This window comes from Heterodontus francisci, chromosome 40 (assembly GCF_036365525.1).
Source record: "Heterodontus francisci isolate sHetFra1 chromosome 40, sHetFra1.hap1, whole genome shotgun sequence".
Classification (NCBI taxonomy): Eukaryota; Metazoa; Chordata; class Chondrichthyes; order Heterodontiformes; family Heterodontidae; genus Heterodontus; species Heterodontus francisci.
The window spans coordinates 18,828,491-18,851,622 of NC_090410.1; the positions used below are offsets into that span (position 1 = coordinate 18,828,491).

The 23,132-nt window shown below is 41.0% G+C and overlaps 1 protein-coding gene across 1 annotated transcript in view; it reads left to right on the forward strand.

Annotated features, from left to right (window-relative positions):
• Positions 1-20,142, forward strand: part of supt5h (SPT5 homolog, DSIF elongation factor subunit) — a 72,933-nt gene extending 52,791 nt beyond the window's left edge. Inside the window, exons 12-21 of the mRNA XM_068019225.1 lie at positions 1,256-1,340; positions 6,669-6,779; positions 8,371-8,473; positions 9,046-9,173; positions 10,053-10,158; positions 10,296-10,454; positions 12,168-12,336; positions 13,151-13,354; positions 14,409-14,504; positions 17,408-20,142. Coding sequence (XP_067875326.1) covers positions 1,256-1,340; positions 6,669-6,779; positions 8,371-8,473; positions 9,046-9,173; positions 10,053-10,158; positions 10,296-10,454; positions 12,168-12,336; positions 13,151-13,354; positions 14,409-14,504; positions 17,408-17,587 — 1,341 coding nt within the window. The 3' untranslated portion in view covers positions 17,588-20,142. The remainder of the gene's footprint in view (positions 1-1,255; positions 1,341-6,668; positions 6,780-8,370; positions 8,474-9,045; positions 9,174-10,052; positions 10,159-10,295; positions 10,455-12,167; positions 12,337-13,150; positions 13,355-14,408; positions 14,505-17,407) is intronic.
• Positions 20,143-23,132: the final 2,990 nt, after the last annotated feature.

Genomic DNA, 23,132 nt, shown 5'->3' on the forward strand with positions numbered 1-23,132 from the left:
TTGGATTTAGTACCAATTCCTAATTATGTACCGTTATGTTGTAGAGAAATCTAGCTTCATATTTATCCTCTGGCTACGCACATTTAGTGATTCTACAGGCTGCTGGTGCTGTTCTTTGCTGGCTAACATGAGTAATGTGTGAGCAATTCAACGAGAAATTCATGGACCTGCAGTAGGTAGCAAAGAGGCTGAGACTGAGAGCTGAGGAAATTGGGAGAGTTGGAATCTGAATCCCAGCTTAGTTACACTGAAAATATTGCCGCCTGTTTATTTTTGGCAAAAAGGTTATTGTGAATGTGAAGTGAGTTTCCAATGTGTGTTGGCATTTCTGTGGAGAAATCTCACTTGTAACTTCTTTCCAGCTCCTTGTCATGTATTGTAAGTTAGAATTATGTCAGCCTCCTCGTTTTCCACGTGATGTACATGTGACTGTACCATTAGTGTCTCTTTTGCTCGTGTGTGAATTGAAAATATTTAACTGAGTCCATGTCAAGTTTGGAAAAGAAAATACATTTATTGCTAGCTGTGAATTCATTAGTACAGCTGCCAGCAATGAGTTAATAAATGGTCTTCCTATCCAGAACTCAGTGTAGGAAGGAAACAGAACCGGTGTCGTTCACCCCTGTTTAATCTAATTCTCAAATGATCCACGTGGAACATAAAAACAGAAGATGCTGGAAATGTACAGCAGGACACTCAGCATCTGACAAAGACTTGTTAATCTTTGGGCTGGGATTCGTTATCAGGACTCCAAGGATCCACCCGAACAACCCTGTTGGACATTTCCAAAGCAGAAATGATTTTCTTTTCAGAAATTTTGTTGATGAGTAGACATACCCTTTTTAAGTAGGTAGCTGACCCTCTCTGACCAGAATGACTCTAGATTTGGTGCTAGGCCATGCTGAGTTAGCTAACTTTAGGCAGGAGTGTGTGGTTGGCATGTACATTTGGTATGGGAGATTGCAATCCAGCTGGAAAGAAAGTGGACATCAAGTGATGACTGGGTTTGAGTTGGCTGTGGTCTAACACCCTCACTGTCTTAGTTCACTCATGAATAATGGCTATTTGTCCAAGTTTTTGGAGTATGCCCAATACCTGTACAACCATACTCAACTCATTGCCTCAGTGAGGGGATGTTGGGGGGAGGGGGGGGGGAAACAAGAGCTGTTGAGAAAACAAATTACCATTTTTTTTTTTTATAAAGTGGAACGACTGCTTCTTGAACTTGCACCAGTTTTTTTTACTTTAATTACAGCCTAGGGACGTTACAAATTTTACGGTGAGCGGTTTTGCCCCGATGAGCCCTCGGATCAGCAGCCCGATGCACCCCAGTGGTGGAGGTGAGTAAATTCTCAAGATGAGGTCTGAAGCTTTGCTTTGGTGGAGCATGTGTTCTTGAAAACAAGCAGTGAGCACACATGGATTGACATGGCATTGTGATGTTGATATGATTGGAAGATCTGTTGCTTTCTTATCTATGGTGTATGCTCCATTCCTATCATACAATTTTTGTCCTTTGATCTGTTAAGTATGAAGCTTTGTTCAGTTGTCTTAGTTTTGCATGGGTAGCTACAATGGGTTTAATGGGAGGCTCTACTAATTGCTACATTGATATCAAACTGGTTTTGTGTTCCCTGTGACTTCCCTGTGAACTCTTCCACGCTCTCCCCCCCCCCCCCCCCCCCCCCGCATTCCCCCCATTAAAATGGTGGCTTTATGGGCCCATGTAGCAAATTTCCAGAAATGTTTGTAATCTTAGTTTCCAACTTTTTAAAAAATAAATTAACCAAGTGGGCTTAATTATTTACTGAACTTGGAGTTCATGTCTTGGAGTCTGTTCCAAGAGAATGCTAAATGGTTCTGAGGAAAGTCTTCACAGTAATCTGGTGTACAATTGGGGTAGATTAAGACTCTGTCAGCTTATTTAGATATAACAAATTACATTTATATAGCATCTTTATCATAGTAAAACGTCCCCCAAGACGCTTCACAGGAGCATTATCGAGCAAAACATTTAGTGAGCCAATAAAGGAGAAATTAGGACATTTTAGTGACCAAAAACTTGGTTCAAGAGATAAGTTTTAATGAGTCTTAAAAGGAGATGGGAGGCAGAGGGGTCTAGGGAGGGAATTTCAGAGCTTATGGCCTAGACAGCTGAAGGGACGGCCACCGGTGGTGAGGTGAAAGAAATCAGGTATGTGCAAGAAGTGGAGGAATGCAGAGTTATCAAAGCTATTGGAGAAGGTTAGAAAGGTAGCAAGAGGCGAACCTAAGGGGTGATTTAAACACCAAGATGATGATTTTAAAATTGAGGGGTTACCAGACTGGAAGCTAATCTAATATAAAAGCAAAATACTGCCGATGCTGGAAATCTGAAACACAAACCAGAAATGTTGGAAGTATTCAGGTCTGGCAGCATCTGTGGCGAGAGAAGCAGAGTTAACGTTTCAGGTCAGGGACCCTTCATCAGTCTAGTTCAGCGAGTATCGGTGGGGTCTGGGGGTGCGGGGGTGGGCCTTGGTGAGAGTTACAATACGGGCAGCAGGAATTTGGATGAGCTCAGGTTTATAGAGTGTTGAAGAGAGGCCAGCCATGGAATAATCGAGTCTTGAGGTAGGAAAAGCATGGAAGAGAACTTCAGCAATAAAAGGGCAATATTATGGAGGTGCTGGTTATGCTGCCTTCATGCTAGAGTGGATATGGGGTCACTCTGTTTGAGCCTGAGATTGTAGTCAGGGAGGAGGATGGAATTGGCAGCTAGAGAACGAGGTGCTTGTTGGGGGCCAAAGACTGGCTTTAATTGGAAGAAATTTCTGCTCATCAAATACTGCATGTTGGACAAGGGTTTTGACGACACAGAGGTAGTGGAAGGGTTGAGAGAGGTGGCAGTCAGGTAGAGCTGGGTAATGTCAGTATGCATGTTTCTTGTACATACTGCCCCTCAGCGATGAAATCAGATTTTAAAAAAAGAGGGGGACAAGGCTAGATTCCTGGGACCTCCAGAGGTGTGGGAGCGGGAAGAGAAGCCATTGCAGATTGTCTAGCTAAATCTGGATGGATGGTGTTATGATCAGGTGAGGAGGGGCGAAAGGCTCCCCTCTTGTCCTGCCTTGTTTGTGACAGGGTTTATTTCTTTTAAACAATGGATGTGCTTACCAATTCAGTGAGTGTTTAACCCTTTTATGTGCTATGATCATAAAAGAACCAATCGGACAGGTCGTCTTGAGTTTAAACAAGAAAGAGGTTAGTTTATTGTACTTATAATCAAAACCCAATCTAAGTAAAAATAATAAACTACGCTCCAGCTTTCTCACACAAGCAAATAGGTTACAGAGTAGTGAAGAATAGATTGGTTAGATTAGAGTCCAGAACAAATAAATAAAATAATACACAATCTGGTAACTTGGATGTTTTGCAGTTTGCAAGCAGGATTCGAAACTTACAGTATTACCTGGAGTGAGAGAGACAGCGACAGACTGGGGTCCTGCACTGATTAGCTTTCAAAGCTTGTCTGCTGTGTCCAAAAGAAACTCCCAAGTTTTCACACAGAGGGGAAGATTGTCACATCATTGTCTCAGTGTATTCTCATTTTCACTTTAATGAGATCCAAGTCTAAGAATTTTAATCTCTCTCAGGCCTTATTGTTTCAATGTTTACCCCTGGAGGTTCGTCTTCACTAGTGTTAATGTTTCAAGATAGCTTTGAATGTCTCACTAATGAAAGTGATACCAGGTAGCATTCAAACTGCCCAAGCCGTTGCTCTGGATGAGGGCTATTCAGATGTGTGCGACACAACCTCGATACCTTGGAATGTGAGGTACTTTGATGCAAATTGTGGTGGCCATCTTAGCTGCTTTCTTTTTAAAAGTTGAATTTAGGATTCCAGCTTTCTTTTAAAAGTTTGTTAGGTTTCCAACCGATTAATTAAAAATCATCATGCAGCATAGCAAATTTTATGACAATGGGAATGGAACCAAGCTAGGGCGGTCCCATTCGAGAAGCAGTGCTGGAGGGGGACGACCATACATATCAAAAATTGCAGAGAGGTTGAGAAGTTAGGAGAGGGATAAACCACGGTCACAGTCAGGCAGGGTGTCATTTGCAACATTTCAGTTTTGTGATGGATGGAAACCTAATTGAGAGGTTCAGATATGGAGTTGCAGGAAAGATGGGCATTGATAGAGCCGAAAACACACTTAGAGAGGGAAGGAAGATTGAGGATTGGGCGCTAGTTTATAAGAACAGAGGGGTCAAGTTTGGATTTTTTTGAAGGGGGGGTTGATGATGGCAGATTTGAAGGGGATGGGGGCAGTACCAGAAAAGAGGAATCCATTTATGATATATAGAGACAAAAAATGCTGGAAATACTCAGTTCTGGCAGCATCTGTGAGAGAGAAGCAGAGTTAACTTTTCAGGTCAGTGACCTTTCATCAGAATCCATTTATGATATTGGCTAACAGAGGCCAGGAAGGAAGTTGGCTCAGCAATTTAATTGGAATAGGATCAAGAGAGCAGGAGTGGATCTTGTAGGAATGATGAGCTCGACGAAGGGATGAGTAGAGAAAGATGAGAGTTCAGGACTAGGGCAAAAGGGAACCTTGGGAAGTTTGGCTTGGTGGGCTCGGGGAAGGGAGGGAAGTGGCCGAGGCAGCTGAACAGATGGACTGAAGCTCAGTGACGAAGATGTACATGAGCTACTCACATGTGTTCGAGGTGACGGGGGAAGAGGGCTTTAAGGAGGTGGTTGGTAGTGAAGAGAAATTGGGGGTTATCTTCACATTCAGAATAATTCTGGAACAGTTATTAGTTTTGGCAGAGAACTGCTGGTGCTTTATTTGGTCCAGCTAGATCTGGCAATGAATGGTTAAACCAGTTGTCTGCTATAGCCGTTCACGAACGCAGCATAGGTTAATGAATGATCATGTAATGTTAGAGAATCAGTATGCATGAGGGGGAAGAACTTAAGACTAGTTGGCTCAGGGAACAAATTTTTCTTGGACTTCTTTGTAATCTGATAAAATAGATGGGTGCAGAGCTCTGTGGAGAGTCCTGTAATTCTGAACTGTTATTCACTATGTTCAAAACAAAAAGGCTGGTGAATTAAAAAAAAGGCATATTATCTAAATGGTGAAAAATTGCAGAGGGATCTGGGTGTCCTAGTGCATGAATTGCATTAGGTTAGTATGCAATACAGCACGTAATTAGGAAAGCTAATAGAATGTTATCATTTACTGCGAGGGGAATTGAGGTTACAATCAGATCAGCCATGATCTTATCGAATGGTGGAGCAGGCTCGAGGGACTGAGTAGCCTATTCCTGCTCCTAATTCGTATGTTTGTATGTAATTACACACATTTGCCTGAACAATGAAATTCCTTTTCAAAGTGGTTTTCCCTTATTTAAGCAATATAACATTTCCAGTATATAGAATAACTGAACTATCTATATTAAGGATTGCTGAACTAGTTTCAAAAAGGGCAGTCACTTCGTAGATTAAGTCTTTTTTGCTGGCTACTGCATACAAACATGAATTAGGAGCAGGCGTAGGCCACTCGGTCCCTCGAACCTGCTCCACCATTCAACAAGATCATGGCTGATCTGATTGTCACCTCAACTGCACATTCCCGCCTACCCCCGATAACCTTTCACCCCCATGCTTATCAAGAATCTATCTACCTCTGCCTTAAAAATAGTCAAAGACTCTGCTTCCACTGCCTTTTGAGGAAGAGAATTCCAAAGACTCACGACCTTCGGAGAAAAAAATTCTCATCATAAGTGGGTGACCCCTTATTTTTAAACTGTGACCCCTGTTCTAGATTTTCCCACAAGGGGAAACGTCCTTTCCACATCCACCCTGTCAAGATCCCTCAGGATCGTGTATGTTTCAATCAAGTTGCCTCTTACTCTTCTAAACTCCAGTGGATACAAGCCTAGCCTGCTCAACCTTTCCTCATAAGACAACCCGCCCATTCCAGGTATTAGTCTAGTGAACCTTCTCTGAACTGCTTCCAGTGCATTTACATCCTTCCTTAAATAAGGAGACCAGTACTGTACACAGTACTCCAGATGTGGTTTCAACAATGCCCTGTATAACTGAAGCATAACCTCCCTACTTTTATATTCAATTCCCCTTGCAGTGAATTATAACATTCTATTAGCTTTCCTAATTACGTGCTGTGCATGCATACTAACCTTTTGTGATTCATGCACTCGGACTCCCAGATCCCTCTGCATCTCAGAGCTCTGCAATCCCTCACCATTTAGATAATATGGTTTTTTTATTCTACTTTTCTACTAGCTCCTGAGTTAGGAGCCCAGCACTGGGCTTGGTGATGGTGCCTGCTACTTTTTAAATAATGTGATTCAAAATCCAATTTAATGTTGGTTTTTTGGTGTGAGCAGTTTAACAAATCCATGAATGCAATGATAAATCAGTATTTATATAATGTTTTAAATATGTTCCTGTCCATGTTCTCATTTCTTGAAGTTTTGTTGTAACCTTTGGCCCTTGGATTATATAGCTGTTGATCCCATTTCCATGATGTGTAGAATCATATGCTGAAGTTTTGGATATGTCAATGCCCTTATACGCATGGTATTATTTATAGTGATTTCATTGACATCTGCTTTTCCACAACTATGCAGAATTAGATTATTTTATCTTACAGCCCCTCGAGGTGGTGGGTTTGGAGGACAAGGGGGAATGGGCCGTGGTCGAGGCCGTAGAGATAACGATCTGATTGGACAGACGGTTCGCATTTCACAAGGACCATACAAAGGTACGCTATGAAACAGAGAGACTTTTTAAAAATAGCACCAACTTGTGTCAGCTGTCTGTTCAAGGCAATGTGCACAATAAAACCTCAACAAACTGCCTTATCTATAGATGTTCCTGAAGTACAATACTGTGGTTACTGTCTCTTCAATGCCAGTATATGTTTACATGTTTTTGTTTCACTTTTTTTAAAGCTTCAGAAATAAAATCTTGTTATCGCCAAAAGTTCTACAACCGATGAATTGCAGCATAAAAATCCTGTTAATTTTAGGCAGTGGCTTTATCGATGATGATTGAAGATCATATTCACTTCTCTCATCCCTCATTGATACAGCTTGGCAATTACTTTTACCATCTTAATGGTTGAAAGTCAAGATCTTTCCTTTTAACTCCTGTCATTAATTAACTTTGTCTGTGTGGTTCAGTACCAGACCAGGCAATCAGCAAGAGAAGGGAAGCCTGGGAATAGATGGTCATTCAGCCTCGCGTCTAATCCACCATTCAAACAGATCATGGGTGATCTTTATCTTAACTCTATCCACCTGCCTTAGTTGCATAACCCTTAATATCCTTGCCCAACAAAAATCTATCAGTCTCAATTTTGAAATTTTCAGCTGATCCCCAGCAACCTCAACAGCTTTTTGGGGAAGAGAATATTTAGATTTCCACTATCCTTTGTGCGAAGATTGGGGGAGCCCCACTTTAGAACAGTTATTCGTTTTGGCAGAGAACCGATGGTGCTTTATTTGGTCCAGCCAGATCTGGCAATGAATGGCGAAACAAGTTGTCTGCTATAACTGTTTGCGCACACAGCATAGGTTAATGAATGATCGTGTAATGCTAGAGAATCAGTATGTATGAGGGGAAAGAACTTAAGACTAGTTGGCCCAGAGAACCAAATTTTTCTTGGACTTCTTTGTAATCTGATGTTAAAATAGATGGGTGCAAAGCTCTGTGGAGAGTCCTGTAATTCTAAACTGTTATTCACTATGTTTAAAACAAAAAGGCTGGTGAATAAATAAGAATAATACACATTTGTCCCAATGATGAAATTCCTTTTCAAAGTGGTTTTTCCTTATTTAGGTTGAGATGTTAATGCATCTAAAATTCTAGTTCAGTAGAATTATTCTGAATTGTATCTATTTCAACTGCAAACCTCTTTTCTCAGTAATATGTCTAGCTGAAAAGGTACTGAATGCCTCAGGATTTGTAACTGGTAAAATAGTTACTAATTAGTGAACCAATTAGTCTAGTGAAGTGAATATTTTCTCCAGAACTTCAGGATAGTAACAATTCTTATGATAGTGTTTCATTCCTATCATTTAGTTGAGCAAAATGAATTTCTGGAAGATACAGTGTTGTAAAATACTTGCACCCTGGAGTAGAAGTGCATCCCGCTGTTGTGTCACTACAGGAGAATACTATTTATGAAAGTGCTATCTATGACTCATCTAAAGAACACAAAAAGGATTTTGCTAAATGTGCACAGGATAAATCTTTGCTTGCTCAATGCCTGGAATTGAGTATTACAAGAGAAGTAATTCAATCTAGTATTACAAAGATCAGGTAGCACTGTGTCTGTAATGTTTCCACAGGTTATATTGGTGTGGTAAAGGACGCAACAGAATCCACAGCTCGAGTTGAGCTTCATTCCACCTGCCAGACCATTTCTGTAGATCGCCAGCGCCTCACTACAGTGTAAGTATTCAGCTTTGGTCAAAGAGGAAATAAATTTTGAGGGTGACGAGTGTGTCTGGTACAAAGACCAAATGAATGAAGTTGAACTGACTAGATCCTATTCTTTACCCTCATCGTACCCTGATGGGTGTCAACCAAGAACAGAATGAGAGGGAGAGAAGCTGGCTGTGGTTTAGAGGGTGGTGTATTTCCAACGTGGAACTTATCTGATATCCCGAGATAGTAGAATAGACTGCTGATGCTCACTGTCAAGACTTGCAAATGAATAGTGACTGCTTGAGATGATGCGTTGGTGGGCACCTGGGGAGCTGAACCCAAGCAAGGAGTCAGCATCTTCAGGAGAGGTTGGAGCACTGGCAAAGAAAAGGGTCTGGGGCAGAAGTGGAACTTCAGTAGACTGATTCTGGGAATTCTTAAAATGTTGCTTTTGTTAAATTGAATTCTGGAAAGTTTTATTATATATATAAAAAATTATGTTTTTCTACTTGGAGGTATTATGAACTAAATGGTTCCTCATGGTGGAATTTGTTTTGTAGGGCAAAATACTAAATGATTTAACATTTGAATTCCAGGGACTCAAAGAAGAAGGGTGGCTTGACATCTGCTTACAGTCGTACCCCAATGTATGGTTCCCAAACTCCGATGTATGGCTCAGGATCTCGGACACCTATGTACGGCTCCCAGACACCTTTACATGATGGTAAGATTGCTCAACCAGTTACAGTGTCTTTTTTTTTTTCCTTTCAATTCTCATTTGCTCACTGATGATTTTAAACAAATTCCTGGATTCGAATGTCATCATTACCTAGAATTGAGGTATTTACAAAAGAATAATCTGAGGATGCCTGTGGACATAGCAGCCTATGCAAACCTTACTTCACAGCTAGAACCTATTGTTATGTCTGTGAGCTACAGTTGTACAGTCAAGAAAATCACTGAACAGTGCATTCATGATCTAAAGGTCTTCAATTATATTGGTTTTAATACAACAGGGGCTGGGCTCTGTGCCCCAGTAATTCATGCGTGCAAACCCATAACCAGTCCACCCATGCTCAGTGTGGCCTAATTAACCCCATTATAAAAATGGCCAAGCACGATTTTCATTTGTGCAGGTCTGTGCGAAAGTGTATTTATTCCCCTGACCGTTTATCTTTGACTATCTGGTTAGAATCTGTTTGGTCTGAGCCAGTCTGTACATCTGACTTAAACATCCATCTGAGCAAAACATTCCTGTGTATGCAAATAAATTCCAACGGCAGAATTAGTTCCTGAATGTGAGACAAGTGGTTGAATATTTTTTCTCTAACTTGAAACCCTAAATCTGAGACTGAGATAATGCAGCTCAACTTGGCCAGGTGTTGGCTGAAGAGTGTCTGGATGGTGGATAAGAGCAAAGAAGTGGAGAGAGTGCAGGCGCACCATATTGGGCATTGCAGTATTTCTTATAATTAAAATCATTGCAGAATCTCCAAAGCAATTTAATCTAAAACAATTTAATGTTGCGTATATTCTTATTCAGTCCTGCAACTGAGATGGTGTTTAAGATCAGTAAGTTTGAGACTTATTTCCATGTTTCTAGGAAGTCGAACTCCTCATTATGGTTCCCAGACACCAGTTCACGATGGCAGCAGGACACCCGGACAAAGCGGTGCTTGGGATCCTAACAATCCCAACACACCCTCCAGGTTAGTAGCACTGAAACCAAATCTATACAGTCTGGCTTGCAGCAAAATTTAGTGTATTAAATAATACATTTTTTTCATGAGATGTTTTGTGCATTTTATTTCTTTGCAAGTTTATCTTCCTCTCTTTCATTATACAGGAATGAAGATGAGTATGATTTCCCTTACGATGATGAGCCCACCCCATCTCCGCAGGCATACGGTGGAACACCCAACCCCCAGACTCCAGGCTACACGGATGTGCCATCTCCGCAGGTTAACCCCCAATATAACCCTCAAACGCCAGGAACACCGGCAATGTAAGTACTCGTAAATTCCTCTGTTGGGTAACTATAGCATCGGACATTCATTCTCTGAAGATCGATTTTTTTTTTTTTCTTTTGTACTTTGCTGTGTCTGTAGGTGCTACTGTGAAGGCACATAGATGGAATTTACAGCATTTAGAGGCATACACTAATTTTCTGTAACTGGTGTGCACAGAATTTACAGCACAGAAACAGGCCATTTGGCCCTATTGACCTTTGCCAGTATTTATGCTTGACATGAGACGACTCCCAGCCTATTTCATCTAGCCCTAACAGTATATCCTTCTATTCCTTTCTCCCTCATTTGTTAATCTATCTTCCCTTGGAGTGCGTCTATGCTAGTCACCTTAACCACTTCAAGTGGTAGAAAGTCCCAGATTCCCCTGAATTTTTCATTTGACTTATTAGTGACTAACTTATATTTATGATTCCAATATACTTAAAGGCGATATATTGTCTTTTAATGTGCGTTCAAACACACGTTTAATGTTGGTACAAAATGTTTTTTTTGGCTCATACTGACACTAAACCTGTGTAGTGAAAATGTGGAATTAAGGCCCATCCTGACTCCATAGTGAGACTCCCAGTTCCAGCAAGCCTCTCACCACTTGGATCTGATGTCTGGTCAGGCTGAATTCAGGATGCACTTGCAATCTAACATGAAAGAACAGTGGTACATAATATAAACTTTATAGAGCCATTAGGGAAGAGGAAAATTCGCTGTGTAAACTAACCAGATTGTTAATCTTTTCTCTGTTCCTTCTCCACATATTACTATGTTGCTTATTAAATTGTTGTTATCTAGCTGTTGGGATTTATTTAATATGTGTGTGTGTATGTTTGTATATAAATATATATATATATATTGTGTATATATATATATAAAATAGAAAATGTCACAGTGGCAGTATCAGAATTTCTTTCTCGCTGCTGTCTGATTGCAAAGGATTTTGTGCAATGTGTAGGGTGAATTACACTGGTTAAAGACAAGGACCCAGTAACTTAACCAAAAAGGAAAAAGACTTTGGACATTTATTACAGTCACAGAACTTTTTATTACATAGATAATTGGAATACTTTGAGAACAGTCTCTGAACAATCATTTTTGGAAAAATCCTTGGAGAGTGAGGTTTCTGAAGTAAAAATCAGATTCATTCTCTAGACCAACAAATTTCAGTGTTTGTACTAAGTGAGGTAGTTCAAACCACTGGCAGGTATCACTGCTTTGTGTGTGCGTGCGTGCGCGCGCGTGCCTGTGTGCGTTGCACACCAGTCCCCAATAAAGGGCACTGCCACGACATTCCTGACTGACTTCAACTGATAGCCAGATTGCAAAATGGATGTAAACGGATGGAACATTTTAGCAAGCATTGGAACTGCCCAATCTAACTTTATAAGGAGTTTGTGCTCTAGTTCACTTTTATCTGTTTTTGTCCCAACCCAGAATAGAAAAGTTTAAAAATATTTTGTTCCCTCTTCCACCCCAAAAAGGTTTATTCACTTGATCTTCAGTAAGTGTCCTATCACACCTGGTCCAGAATCAACAAACGGTGGGTGGTAGGGCTGGGCTAGGCAGGGAAAACAAGTGAATTGCTATTTGCTAAAGCTTCAGCTGCCTTTGTACAAATTGTTACTCTTCAGAAAAGATGGCTGAAATGTGACGAATTGAGACCTATCATCATTTAAGCTTTACCATTTGTCTTTCAGGTACAACACTGACCAGTTTTCTCCATATGCAGCTCCATCCCCTCAAGGATCTTACCAGCCCAGTCCTAGTCCACAGAGCTATCATCAGGTTGCTCCAAGTCCTGTGGGCTACCAGAATACTCACTCACCTGCCAGCTATCATCCAACACCTTCACCCATGGCGTACCAGGTAAGTTTTAAGGGAGAACCTGTGTGTTTACATTTACAAAGCCAGCAATCCCTTGTCTGTGCTAGGTTAGCTGATCTAAACTGGGCAGCAGTTGGGATGCTGTAAATGTTCTTGTGGCCCAGTGTCAGGGATCACCCATAAAGAATGAGAGGCATTGGAGTGCTGTTGGTCTCTTTCTCAAGTTGTTCACAGGATGTGGGAGGCAACACTGGTAAGGCTCCATTTATTGTCCATTCCTAGTTGCCACGGGAAGGCTTTCTTGAATCGCTACAGTCCTTGTCGTGATGGTGCACCCACAATTGTGTTAGTTAGGGAAGTCCAGTATTTTTACCGAGGAATGACGAAGGAACAGTGGTATATGTTTAAGTCCCACAAACAGCAGTCAGATAAATGACCAGATACACACTCTTTTTTTAATGGTGTTCGTTAATGGATCAATGTTGGCCAGATGTTGGAAGAACTCCCCTGCTGCTCTTGAAATAGTGTTGAAGGATCTTTTATGCCCACCTGAGAGGGCAGGTGAGGTCTCGGTTTAAGGTCTCATCAAAAAGATCACACCTATGATGATGCACCACTCCCTCAGTACTTGACATAATTTCTCACCTACCTCCTTTCTGTTAGTTTAGGTTGTTTTTAGTTTTGCTTTGAGGGCACCACTTCCTGACCTTGATTGACTACCTTTCTGGTTGAAGGAGCTAAGTGACCCTTTTTTTGAATGATGGGAAATAAATTGTGTTTTACAGTACATGAACAATGCTGGGTTTTTTTCTCCAATTACCTTTCTGCCCCACTCATGATATGTTTTATGTTTCAGGCAAGTCCAAGCCCAAGCCCTGTCGGGTATAGTCCAATGACCCCTGGAGCCCCATCTCCTGGTGCATACAATCCTCACACACCAGGTTCCAGCATTGATCAGGGCTCCAACGACTGGGTAACAACAGACATCATGGTTAAAGTGCGTGACACCTACCTGGACGCGCAGATCATAGGGCAGACCGGAGTGATTCGCAGCGTGTCGGTATGTGACCTGGCCGCTGTATTGAACTTGGGGCAGAAATTAAAAGCACTTTTAACACGAGCAATCTGAGGAGATGGTTTGGAGTATGAAATATTCTATTCAAGAGATTGGCTTCTAAAGTGAATAAGGAATCATATGTGAAGAGCAACCGTATTAAGGCATTATGGTATCATAATTACCATTAATCCCAGCAGGATGTTGTATTCAGCTAGAAGTAAGTAGATAATGGAGCAATCACCTGAGAGCATCAAGGAAATAGAGTAGAGCGCCATGCATGCAAGAGCTTAAAACAACTCTGTGGGGTAAAAGGTGAAATCACTTTCTGTCTGGTGTAGGTGGGACTGAATTTCCTCCCTCTGGGTGGTGGTTAAAGTCAGCTACTACCCTAAATTCTTGTGCTGGCCCCTTACTGGTTTACTTGGGATATTCACAGTAGGGTCCAGCCATCTGGTGAGAAAAGTTTGCTTTTAATGTTTCAGGGACAAATATTGGCGCTTGCCTAAAATATGTAGAACAGCGTGATGTGTTTGGCATCGCATCTCAAAAGGTAGCGGATTGCAGAATCCCTCTTGCTATTTGTATTCTTTACTGTTTTGTTTAGTTATGCGATGGGGTGAGGAGAGATTTCTAAACTTGCTGTGGCTTCAGCTGCACCAAATATTAACTCAGATAACCTTATTTTGTTGCTGCTAAAACTTCCTGCTTTGTCTTCATTCTCAGCTCTATCTAACCCTGTCAGCTGTAGGTACATCTGAATTCTGCCAGGAGTCCAGTTAGAGTAACTTTTTTATTTTGGAGGAGGGGTTTCTTGGAGAGAAACTTGCAAAAGCAATTTTGTACTTTTTCATTCCCCAGTGACATTTGACAATTGTATTTACATAGCACTTTCTCAAATCATGGCACATGACCCCCTTGAATTACATTGACTGTTGTGCATGCAAACTTGTAGAGAAAACTGCAGTATTTAAATGGTGTAAATGTGAACTTTTAATGCTGCATATTTGTTGAAATGATTGTATAAGTTTAAAGAAATGTGTTGACCCTTTTCCTCTAGGGTGGCCTGTGTTCCGTGTATCTGTCAGACACTGACAAAGTGGTCAGCATTTCGAGTGAGCACCTTGAACCTGTCACCCCTGTGAAAAATGATAAGGTAAGAGCCAACTGGCTCCTGTCTACCTTCTGTCAGAAATGTTGCAGGAACCCCTTTTGATCTGCCTCAATATATAAAATTGTCTGTTCTCTCCTATTACCCCAACTCCCTGAAGCTCAACATCCACATTCCAATCAGTCACAAAAAACTTTCCAAAGTGCCAATAAAAGTTAAAATACCAGGTAAACATGCTGAATTGGTAAATCGGTATTATGTTTTTAATTTCCTATTTTTAAAATAAGCTTTCTTAATGAAGATGCATTGGATGATGCTGTGGGTTTTATCACTGACCTTTCACCTCTGCTACTTTACTCAAATATGGCTCAGACTGATGGGGCTGAAAGTCTCCTCTCTCTGCTGGCTGTAAAGGTTAGATATGAAATCAGTTTGGCCTGTCTTAATCGAAGTGGATGCAAGTCACCAGTTCAGAACTGCCTCTAATTTGGTTCTAACTGGAAATCATTCTGAAAAGCTACAGGATGAATGCTGTGGGAAATGGGGGTTGGGTGGGTGTGGAATCACAGTAGATGTTTCAAGCTGATTGTTATAGCAGAATTGAGGGAACATTATTCTGCATCGAGCCACATTATTACCAGACTTGGGAGTGTTTGAAATGACAAAGTATTCCACTCCCCTACACTAACACCTCTCAACTTGAGCAGAAGATTCATAAAAATAGTGTAAATATAAATGTTGGTGAACATGTCTTAGACTAATATTTTACTGTGGTATCAAGTAAAATGATTGCTTTTACACAGAAATATATCTATTTGATTCAGTAGCCTTTAGCTTCAATAACATAAAGTAGGTTTAACATATGGTTTGGTTGAGTGAGCAGAAAAGTGGCAAATGGAATTCAATCCAGACAAGTGTGAGGTAATGCATTTGGGAGGGGTGAGGAAATAAAGCAAGGGACTACACAATAAATGGGAGGATATTGAGAGGAGTAGAAGAAGTGAGAGACCTTGGAGTGCACGTCCACAGGTTCCTGAAGGTGGCAGGACAGGTAGCTCGAGTAGTGAAGAAGGCATATGGAATGCTTTCCTATATTGGCAGAGGTATAGAATACAAAAGCAGGGATGTAATGTTGGAACTGTATAAAATGCTGGTTAGGCAGCAGCTGGAATATTGTGTACAGTTCTGGTCACCACATTACAGGAAGGACATAATTGCTCTGGACAGTGTACAGAGGAGATTTACAAGAATGTTGCCAGGGCTTGAAAGTTGCAACCATGAGGAAAGATTGGATGGGCTAGGGTTGTTTTCCTTAGATCAGAGGCAACTGATGGGTGACTTAATTGACCTGTACAAAATTATAAGGGGCCTAGATAGAGTAGACAGGAAGGGCTTTGTTCCCCTGGTGGAGAGGTCAATTACCAGGGGGCACAGATTTAAGGTGATTGGTAGAAGGATTAGAGGGGATATGAGGAAAAACTTTCACCCAGAGGGTGGTGGGTGACTGGAATTCACTACCGGGAACGGTGGTGGAGGCAGAAACCCTCAACTCATTTAAAAGGTACCTGGACATGCACCTGAAGTGCTGTAACTTGCGAGGCTATGGACCAGGTGCTGAAAGGTGGGATTAGATTGGGTGGCTAGTTTTTTCAGCCGGCATGGACATGATGGGCTGAATAGCCTTTTTCTGTGTTTCTATAAAAGTATTGATCTGAGAATAGTTTGTGTTGTTAACACCTGGGGTAAATCTTCGTAATTTTTAAAGAGCTGTTTGTTTGTAGTGTGTTGCATTACCAGGATAGCTGTTTTTTAATTGGGGGAGGGGGTTGGTGGGTGATAAGGGGTAGTGGTCCAGGAAACTGTTTTGTCAGTCAACTGATGTAAGGCAGTCTTGCGGACCTCCGAATGAACAGGAATATACCTTTATAACTGCCCTTCAACTTAAAAAAAAAAATTGATATGTGTTGCCATTTTATTCCTATCTTTAGCAATGGCTTCCTTCCTTTCCTCTGCTATTCATTGTTTATAACGTGCTGTGGTTTTTAAACCGCTATGGTCTTCTTACAACTGAACACTTTTTTGCAAAGCTGAATGGGGGTTAAGTGTCATCAGTGAGTGAGTGAATCATTGAATAAATGAGCTTGGTTAGCGAGGCCTGAATTACCACGATCTGACTTCCGTTACTCTGCTGTGGGAAGAGCTTAAGGAGTGGATTCCCCATTTGTGTAGCGTCGCAGTACACAGTCTGTATATGTACTTACTGTAAATAGAATTGAGCAATAAAGTTGGAAATAAAATCTTGTCTTCTTTCCCAGTAAGATCTGAGCTTCTTTTGAACATCTTTTATTGTGTTAAATCTGTAATTATCCTTCGTCCTGAAGGATAATTTCAATTAAGAGTCTTAGAAAGAAAGAACTTGCATTTAAATAGCACATTTTACATCCTTGGGATTTCCCAAGTGCTTTATGATCAACAGAATAGTTTTGAAGTTATATGTAGACAGACACAGCAGCCAATATGCACACAGCAAAGTCCAACAACAAGCAAATGAATGAATGACAGGACAATCTCTTGGTGATGTTTTTTGAAAGAGGAATAAGAGAACTCCCTGCTCTCCTTTTTTAAAGAACATTGTTACAAGTGTTGGGGGCCTCACAAAGAATGTTAGGGAAAAGAATAACGTAAAGCAGTGTACGTTTTTCCCCCGTCTCCTGAGTTAATTCAGAATTTTAATGGAACACTATGGGGATCATAAAGCTGATCAGATCTGCATGTCCACATGAGGGGAGTGCCACCTCGACGTCCTCCCGGCAGCTGGTTACAGAATGTTAGATGCTGTGGATTAGATCTCTGAGTTGGGAGGCTATGCATGTTGCAGTATTTAAAGAGAACATATCAGAAAGGAAAGCTTGCTGATGGTTCAACTGTTCCCATTATTATATCCGTAGGTGAAGGTGATTCTGGGTGAAGATCGGGAAGCTACTGGTATGCTACTTAGTATTGATGGTGAGGATGGAATTGTTCGAATGGAACTGGATGACCAGCTCAAGATTCTCAACCTGAGGTTTCTTGGGATCCTCAGTGAAGAAGGAGCATCATCTGGCAAAGATGTATATAGTCGAAAGTAAAACTCTTCTGTGAAGTTTTTGTGTTCAGATTTTTAAGTTTTCCCCTCTCCCCCTTGTGTTTTTGCTTTGATAATGTCTTGCTTATTGTGGCCAGACGTTAGCAGTGGTTCATTCAAAAGACTAAAAACAGCAGCAACCAATTGTTTGAGTGAATGGATGAATGTAGATAAATTCAACATCAAAAAACAAAAGTGGCTGTACTTTTTTTTAAAAGAAAACCTTGTTTGAGATATGAAATGGTTGATTCGTGGATTTATTTTACATAACACAGACCCAGAATGATTTGTATGTGCACACGTAACTGAGTCCGTGCATATGGGGCTTAGAGTGAAAGTGAATACCTTTTGTAGTTTTCGAATGGTGCTCTTTTGGGACGATACTGAAGGCTATTTTTGTAATAATTAGCATTTGTACAGGTGTGAGAAGTCACATGAAGGAATGGGCAGTTATGACAAATTACTGCAACTATTTTTAACAAGCTAATTTAAAAAGCTACATTGTGTAAATTTCTATTGTTGAAAGCTTTTTACATTGGCGCTTGTTTTGAAAGTACTTGTAGGCTGCTTTGAAATTAACTAAATACAGGATATTGCGTTTCCAAGTTTCAAGGGCAAATCTCAAGGGGTTTGGGAAGAGTGTTAGAAATAAGGGTATTCGTTTATTCCTCATGGTCCACTCCTGAGATGTGTTGCTTATTCTTCCAGATCCCTTCTGATTGCATTCAGTTTCAGTCAGGATGTGCAGTTTAAAAGTTTATACCAAGGACAGCCCCAGAATATATTTAAGCACTGTGAGGCATTGAATATCTAACCAATGTGAATTGGATTTTTAAATTAACTTGAAACTCTGAATGTATATCGGTTAGTTTTGAATCCTCTGCTTTTCAGACTCATAAATTAAAGGGAAGGACCTTGGAGGTCTTTCTGCATAGTTTGATTAGTGTATAATTTCACGCTCTTCATTTTTCTCTAGTTATGCTGGAGATTTACAACATACTGTGAGTGAATGAAGTGCACTGTAGCCAGTGTAAGTGATCTGAAACATTGGTTGCATTGCTCTGCATTTTACGCACTGCACATTTTTATTCCAGCAAATATTAAAAAGTAGAGATGGGTGTTGCTTTCGAGATTGTTTCCGAGGCTAATGCAGAATTTGCAGATGGGATAAGTTTCACTCTGGTACCTATTGTTGCCACAAAGTGGCAAAGGTATGAAGAATTTTTTCCAATAAGCTGTGTAGTTGTACAATGTTTTCCTCTGAATGGCAGGCAGGAAGTGTTTGCACCCCATGATCACTCTTATCGGACATCCTCCTTCAGTTTGGAGGCTGAGGAACTGATTGTAGCCTTCTGCTTTTTGTGGACACTAGCACAACCTCTGAGCTGGCATAGACTGTTGTCCCTCTTTTTCCCCCATATCTTGACGTGGGCTGTTCGTGGAATCCTGCTAAATTTTTAGCTGATATAATTAATGAGACTTAGGATTGTACTGTTGGGTTACCAGACTCTAAGTGTATGTTATCATTTGTTGCTAACCCAGCAATGCAGTAGAAACATCTGTGGTCCAAACATGGCTTTGAAATGTGCTGTTTACCCATCATTCACCCAAGGGATTTAGTGTTTAAGTTAAAGTTAAAATGCAATGGCATGTCAAAGAACAAGCATGACTGATCGAGTAGGATGATCTGGTTTTGGGTTCTGATCATGGATGCATCACTGAGGCAGTGAGATTGTCCTCTGCCAGCAGGGATGGAATCTTAAAGGGAAGTTGTTACTCGGCTGCCCATGCACCTCCAGAGCTGCGCAAAGCATCATCGACATGTGGGCTGGCTTAAGTTTCTACACAGCTGGCATGGAGGACAACACAGGAGTCTTGCCTTCAAATTGGAAAAAGTGTGGTCAGATTTTGAATTTTGTGTGCCAACGCAACCTAATGAAGTCTCTGAAGTCACCAAAAAAAGAGAATCTGACTGAATCGTTTCACAAAAGCATTGAATCTGCTTAAGATTTCTCAATCAACTGTGCTCTAAAGGTTTCTGGAGCACTAATTCATAATACATGAACATCCTGCAAGTTCATTCCCTACATCGTTAATCAGAAGTATGTTGCCTGGTTGAGACAATATCGGTAAACCAATTAGCATCGTGGACAAAACGCATAAAAATTGTCCAAAGTATCAGAGGAGATCAGAGATACTATAAGACAATATTGCATATATATTCTACAAATATATGGTTAGAAAACAATAGAAGTCAGATTGGGGCAGATGTTTTCCTTCTTGGGCTGGTCTGTTGGTTTAAAACAAACTTGTACAAACCTGCAAATGCTCAGTTCTATTCAATGTATATCAAAATATTCAGATTATCAAAATATTCAGAATATTATTTCACAATGGCCACTGCTAGGATCTGTTTCTGCTAACTTGTTTGCTAAATGTCTCCTAATGTAAAGTGTATTTCTGTGGTTTGGAAATACCACTGTATGGCCAATATTTGAGCTTGTAAACCCATTTATGTTCTGAATGGAGTCAATAAAAAGACTTGTTCTTAAAACTGTGTACTTGCGTGCAGGGGGCCACTCTTTATGATCATCTTTCACCCTTTTCAAAACCATTCATTCTCATTGAGGTACAGGTCTCTGCACTGGTAGCTCTCTGCTGCATTCTGGCCTTTTTTTCTGCATGGGTCTAGAGGACTCTGCTGGCAGAATATTAAAACATGGAGGGTATCTATTCCATTCATAAGAACATAAGAAATAGGATCAGGGGTAGGCCATACGGCTCCTCAAGCATGCTCCACCATTCAATAAGATCACTTCTGAACTTCTACATCAACTCCATTTTATTGCCGTATCCCCTGATTCCCTTAGTGCCCAAGAATCTGTTGATCTCAGTCTTGAGTATGCTCAATGACTGAGCTTCCACAGCCCTCCCGGGTAGAGAATTCTGAAGATTTACTAATCTGATTGAAGCACTTTCTCATCTCATATCTAAATGACTGACCCCTTATCCTGAGGCTATGGCCCCACATCCCTGTTTGACATTGACATGCGTGCAGTTTCTGGGCGGGAATTGTGGGAAAGCAATCAAAGAGCGGAATCCGAGTTTCCCCCTCCCTCCCCAGCCTGTGGATGTTGAGGGAATCACAGGTGAAATAAATTAATTCAACACAGGGAAATGAACTTTGGACTTCCCTGGTCTCTCTCTACGGCTTGGAATCTTGCTAGGTAGGTGACAGTTTTACCCAATTAGCTCTTGGGGAGACCAAGGTGAGGATTCCAATGCAGTCTGGACTCACACCAGACTTAGTCTTCATCTAGTTAACAAGCTCTATGTTCAGCTTGCTTTTCTTTTATTACTCATTTTCAAAAGAAAACTGAGTCCTGATAGACCTTTCAAAAGCCTGCAAAATAATTTGTGAAATGTGAAGTAGAGTTAGAATAATTTACTTCACAGCACTTTTGTTATGAACTGGTTTTAGGCTCTTGATGCAGAAAAATGGTAACTGTATCGTGCAGTGGATCCAGAACTGTTTCCCCGTCCACTGCATTCTATGCTGAGGAGGTGTTGAGTGGAACCAGGTTTTCTAGCTTTTTGGTCATAGGTGGCTTGCGACCCAGGGAGATCAGAGAGGATGAAATACTGGAGGGTTATGTTTTCGATGACTGTCACTAGGGGTGCAGTTGTACAGGTGCTGACACCCCCTTTGTACCTTAACGACAACTTGTATTTATATGGCATGCCAAAGGAGGAGATATTCGGACAGGTGGGCATTGCTGGCCAGAGGTTAAGTTTTAAGCTGAATCTTAAGTGGGAGGGAGAGGTCGAAAAAGTCACGTTGCGAATTGCAGAGCTAGGGCTTAGACAGCTGAGGGCACAGTCAAAATGTGGTGGTGGTGGGGGGAATGCTGGGGATGCACAAGAGGTCAGTTTTGGAGGAACTTTGGAGTGCTTGAATAGTTGTCGGGTTGGGGGAGATTAGGCATGGGGTGAGCAAGGCCATGGAGGGATTTGAACAAGAGGATGCGTTCAAATAGCCATCCTTCATGTGAGCCTAAACAGTCTGTTGCAGGCTACTGAAACGTGGATAGCATCAGAATCAATTCTGGCACTGTTCTCCCAGCATTTGGAGGCAGGATCACTGGATAGCAAAAAGGAGTATAAACCTGTTTTTTTTTTAAATGCCCCAACTAACCACCTGATTGAGGTGTGCCATCTCAATTGTGACCAAGGATCAAACCTGGGATCTTCTGTTTTGTATAACAGCTTGCCCTTAAAGATTGCATTTAACACTGCAAAATATTCATAATAATTGGGATGGGAAAGTACAATTGGCAGGAGTTGGGACTGGAGAGTTATGGGAGGTAAGTGAAGGTGTGGTTAAAAAGGTCTTGAAGGGGAAAAATTTAGGAAAAGAATTCCACAGCATCGGGGCCAGTAGGCTTTGCCAGGGATGTTAGGGCCAGAGGTTACTTGGGGTTATATTGCCTGGGAGAAGCAAAAGAGACAGAGAAAAAAAACAGGACCAATTAGGGAAAATATACTCCAGAATCTCTCTGACCCCATTGCACCTTTCACAACCTCCGAACATCCCTAAGTCTTTCATACCCAATTAAATTTCCTACATTGCTGAGTTGGCTACAACAGTGTAGATACCAAATTGACACAGCAAGATCCCACACACAATAGGATGATAGTTACCGGATAATCTGTTAGTTGAGGGATAAATATAGGCCAGGACACTGGGGATGACTCCCCTGCTCTTCAAAATAGTGCCATGGGATCTTTTACCACCACCTGAGAGGTTAGACAGGATCCCAGTTTAATGCTTTGTTGGAAAGGTAGTATTTCCAAAAGAGCAGTGCTCCCTCAATATTGCACTGAGCATGTACTCGCGTCTCTCGCATGGGACTTGAACCCACAACCTTCTAAATCAGGTAAATGCTTTACAAATTTGGTCATGGCTGACACCCTATGTAACACACTACATCTGTCAGTAGTCATTCATTTACTGTTGAGGCTCAAGTCCCACTTCAAAACTTGAGCACCAAATCTATACTCACACACACCAGACTTTTCCCCATTTTAAATGTTTCTCTTTCAAATATTTACCCACTTCCCTTTTAAAAGCTATTATGCATTTTGCTTCCCCAACTGTTTTGGTTGTTCAGTTTTATTTCAGATTTCCGGCATCCGCAGTATTTTGCTTTTATATTGCTTTGGATATTCCATGACTTTGCAACCCTCTGCATAATAAACTCTCCATTGCTCTTTTGGTGATGATCTTAAATTGATACTAATTCACCGACCAATAGAAATAGATTTTCCCCTATTTAGTTTATCACCCCGCCAGAGCTTTTGTGTTCATGTTTTACTCTCTTAAAAAAAGAATTCTCGTTGTTAATGTTGTTTGCCTTAATTTATCCTTTGCACTCTTGACTTTAGGACTCGATATTTTGAATTGAATTTTGCTTTATGCTGTCAGGATTAGTTTGTCCTCGTTCGCCCACTGTGGTGACCTTTGGCAGGGTCGTGCCGAAAATCAACCT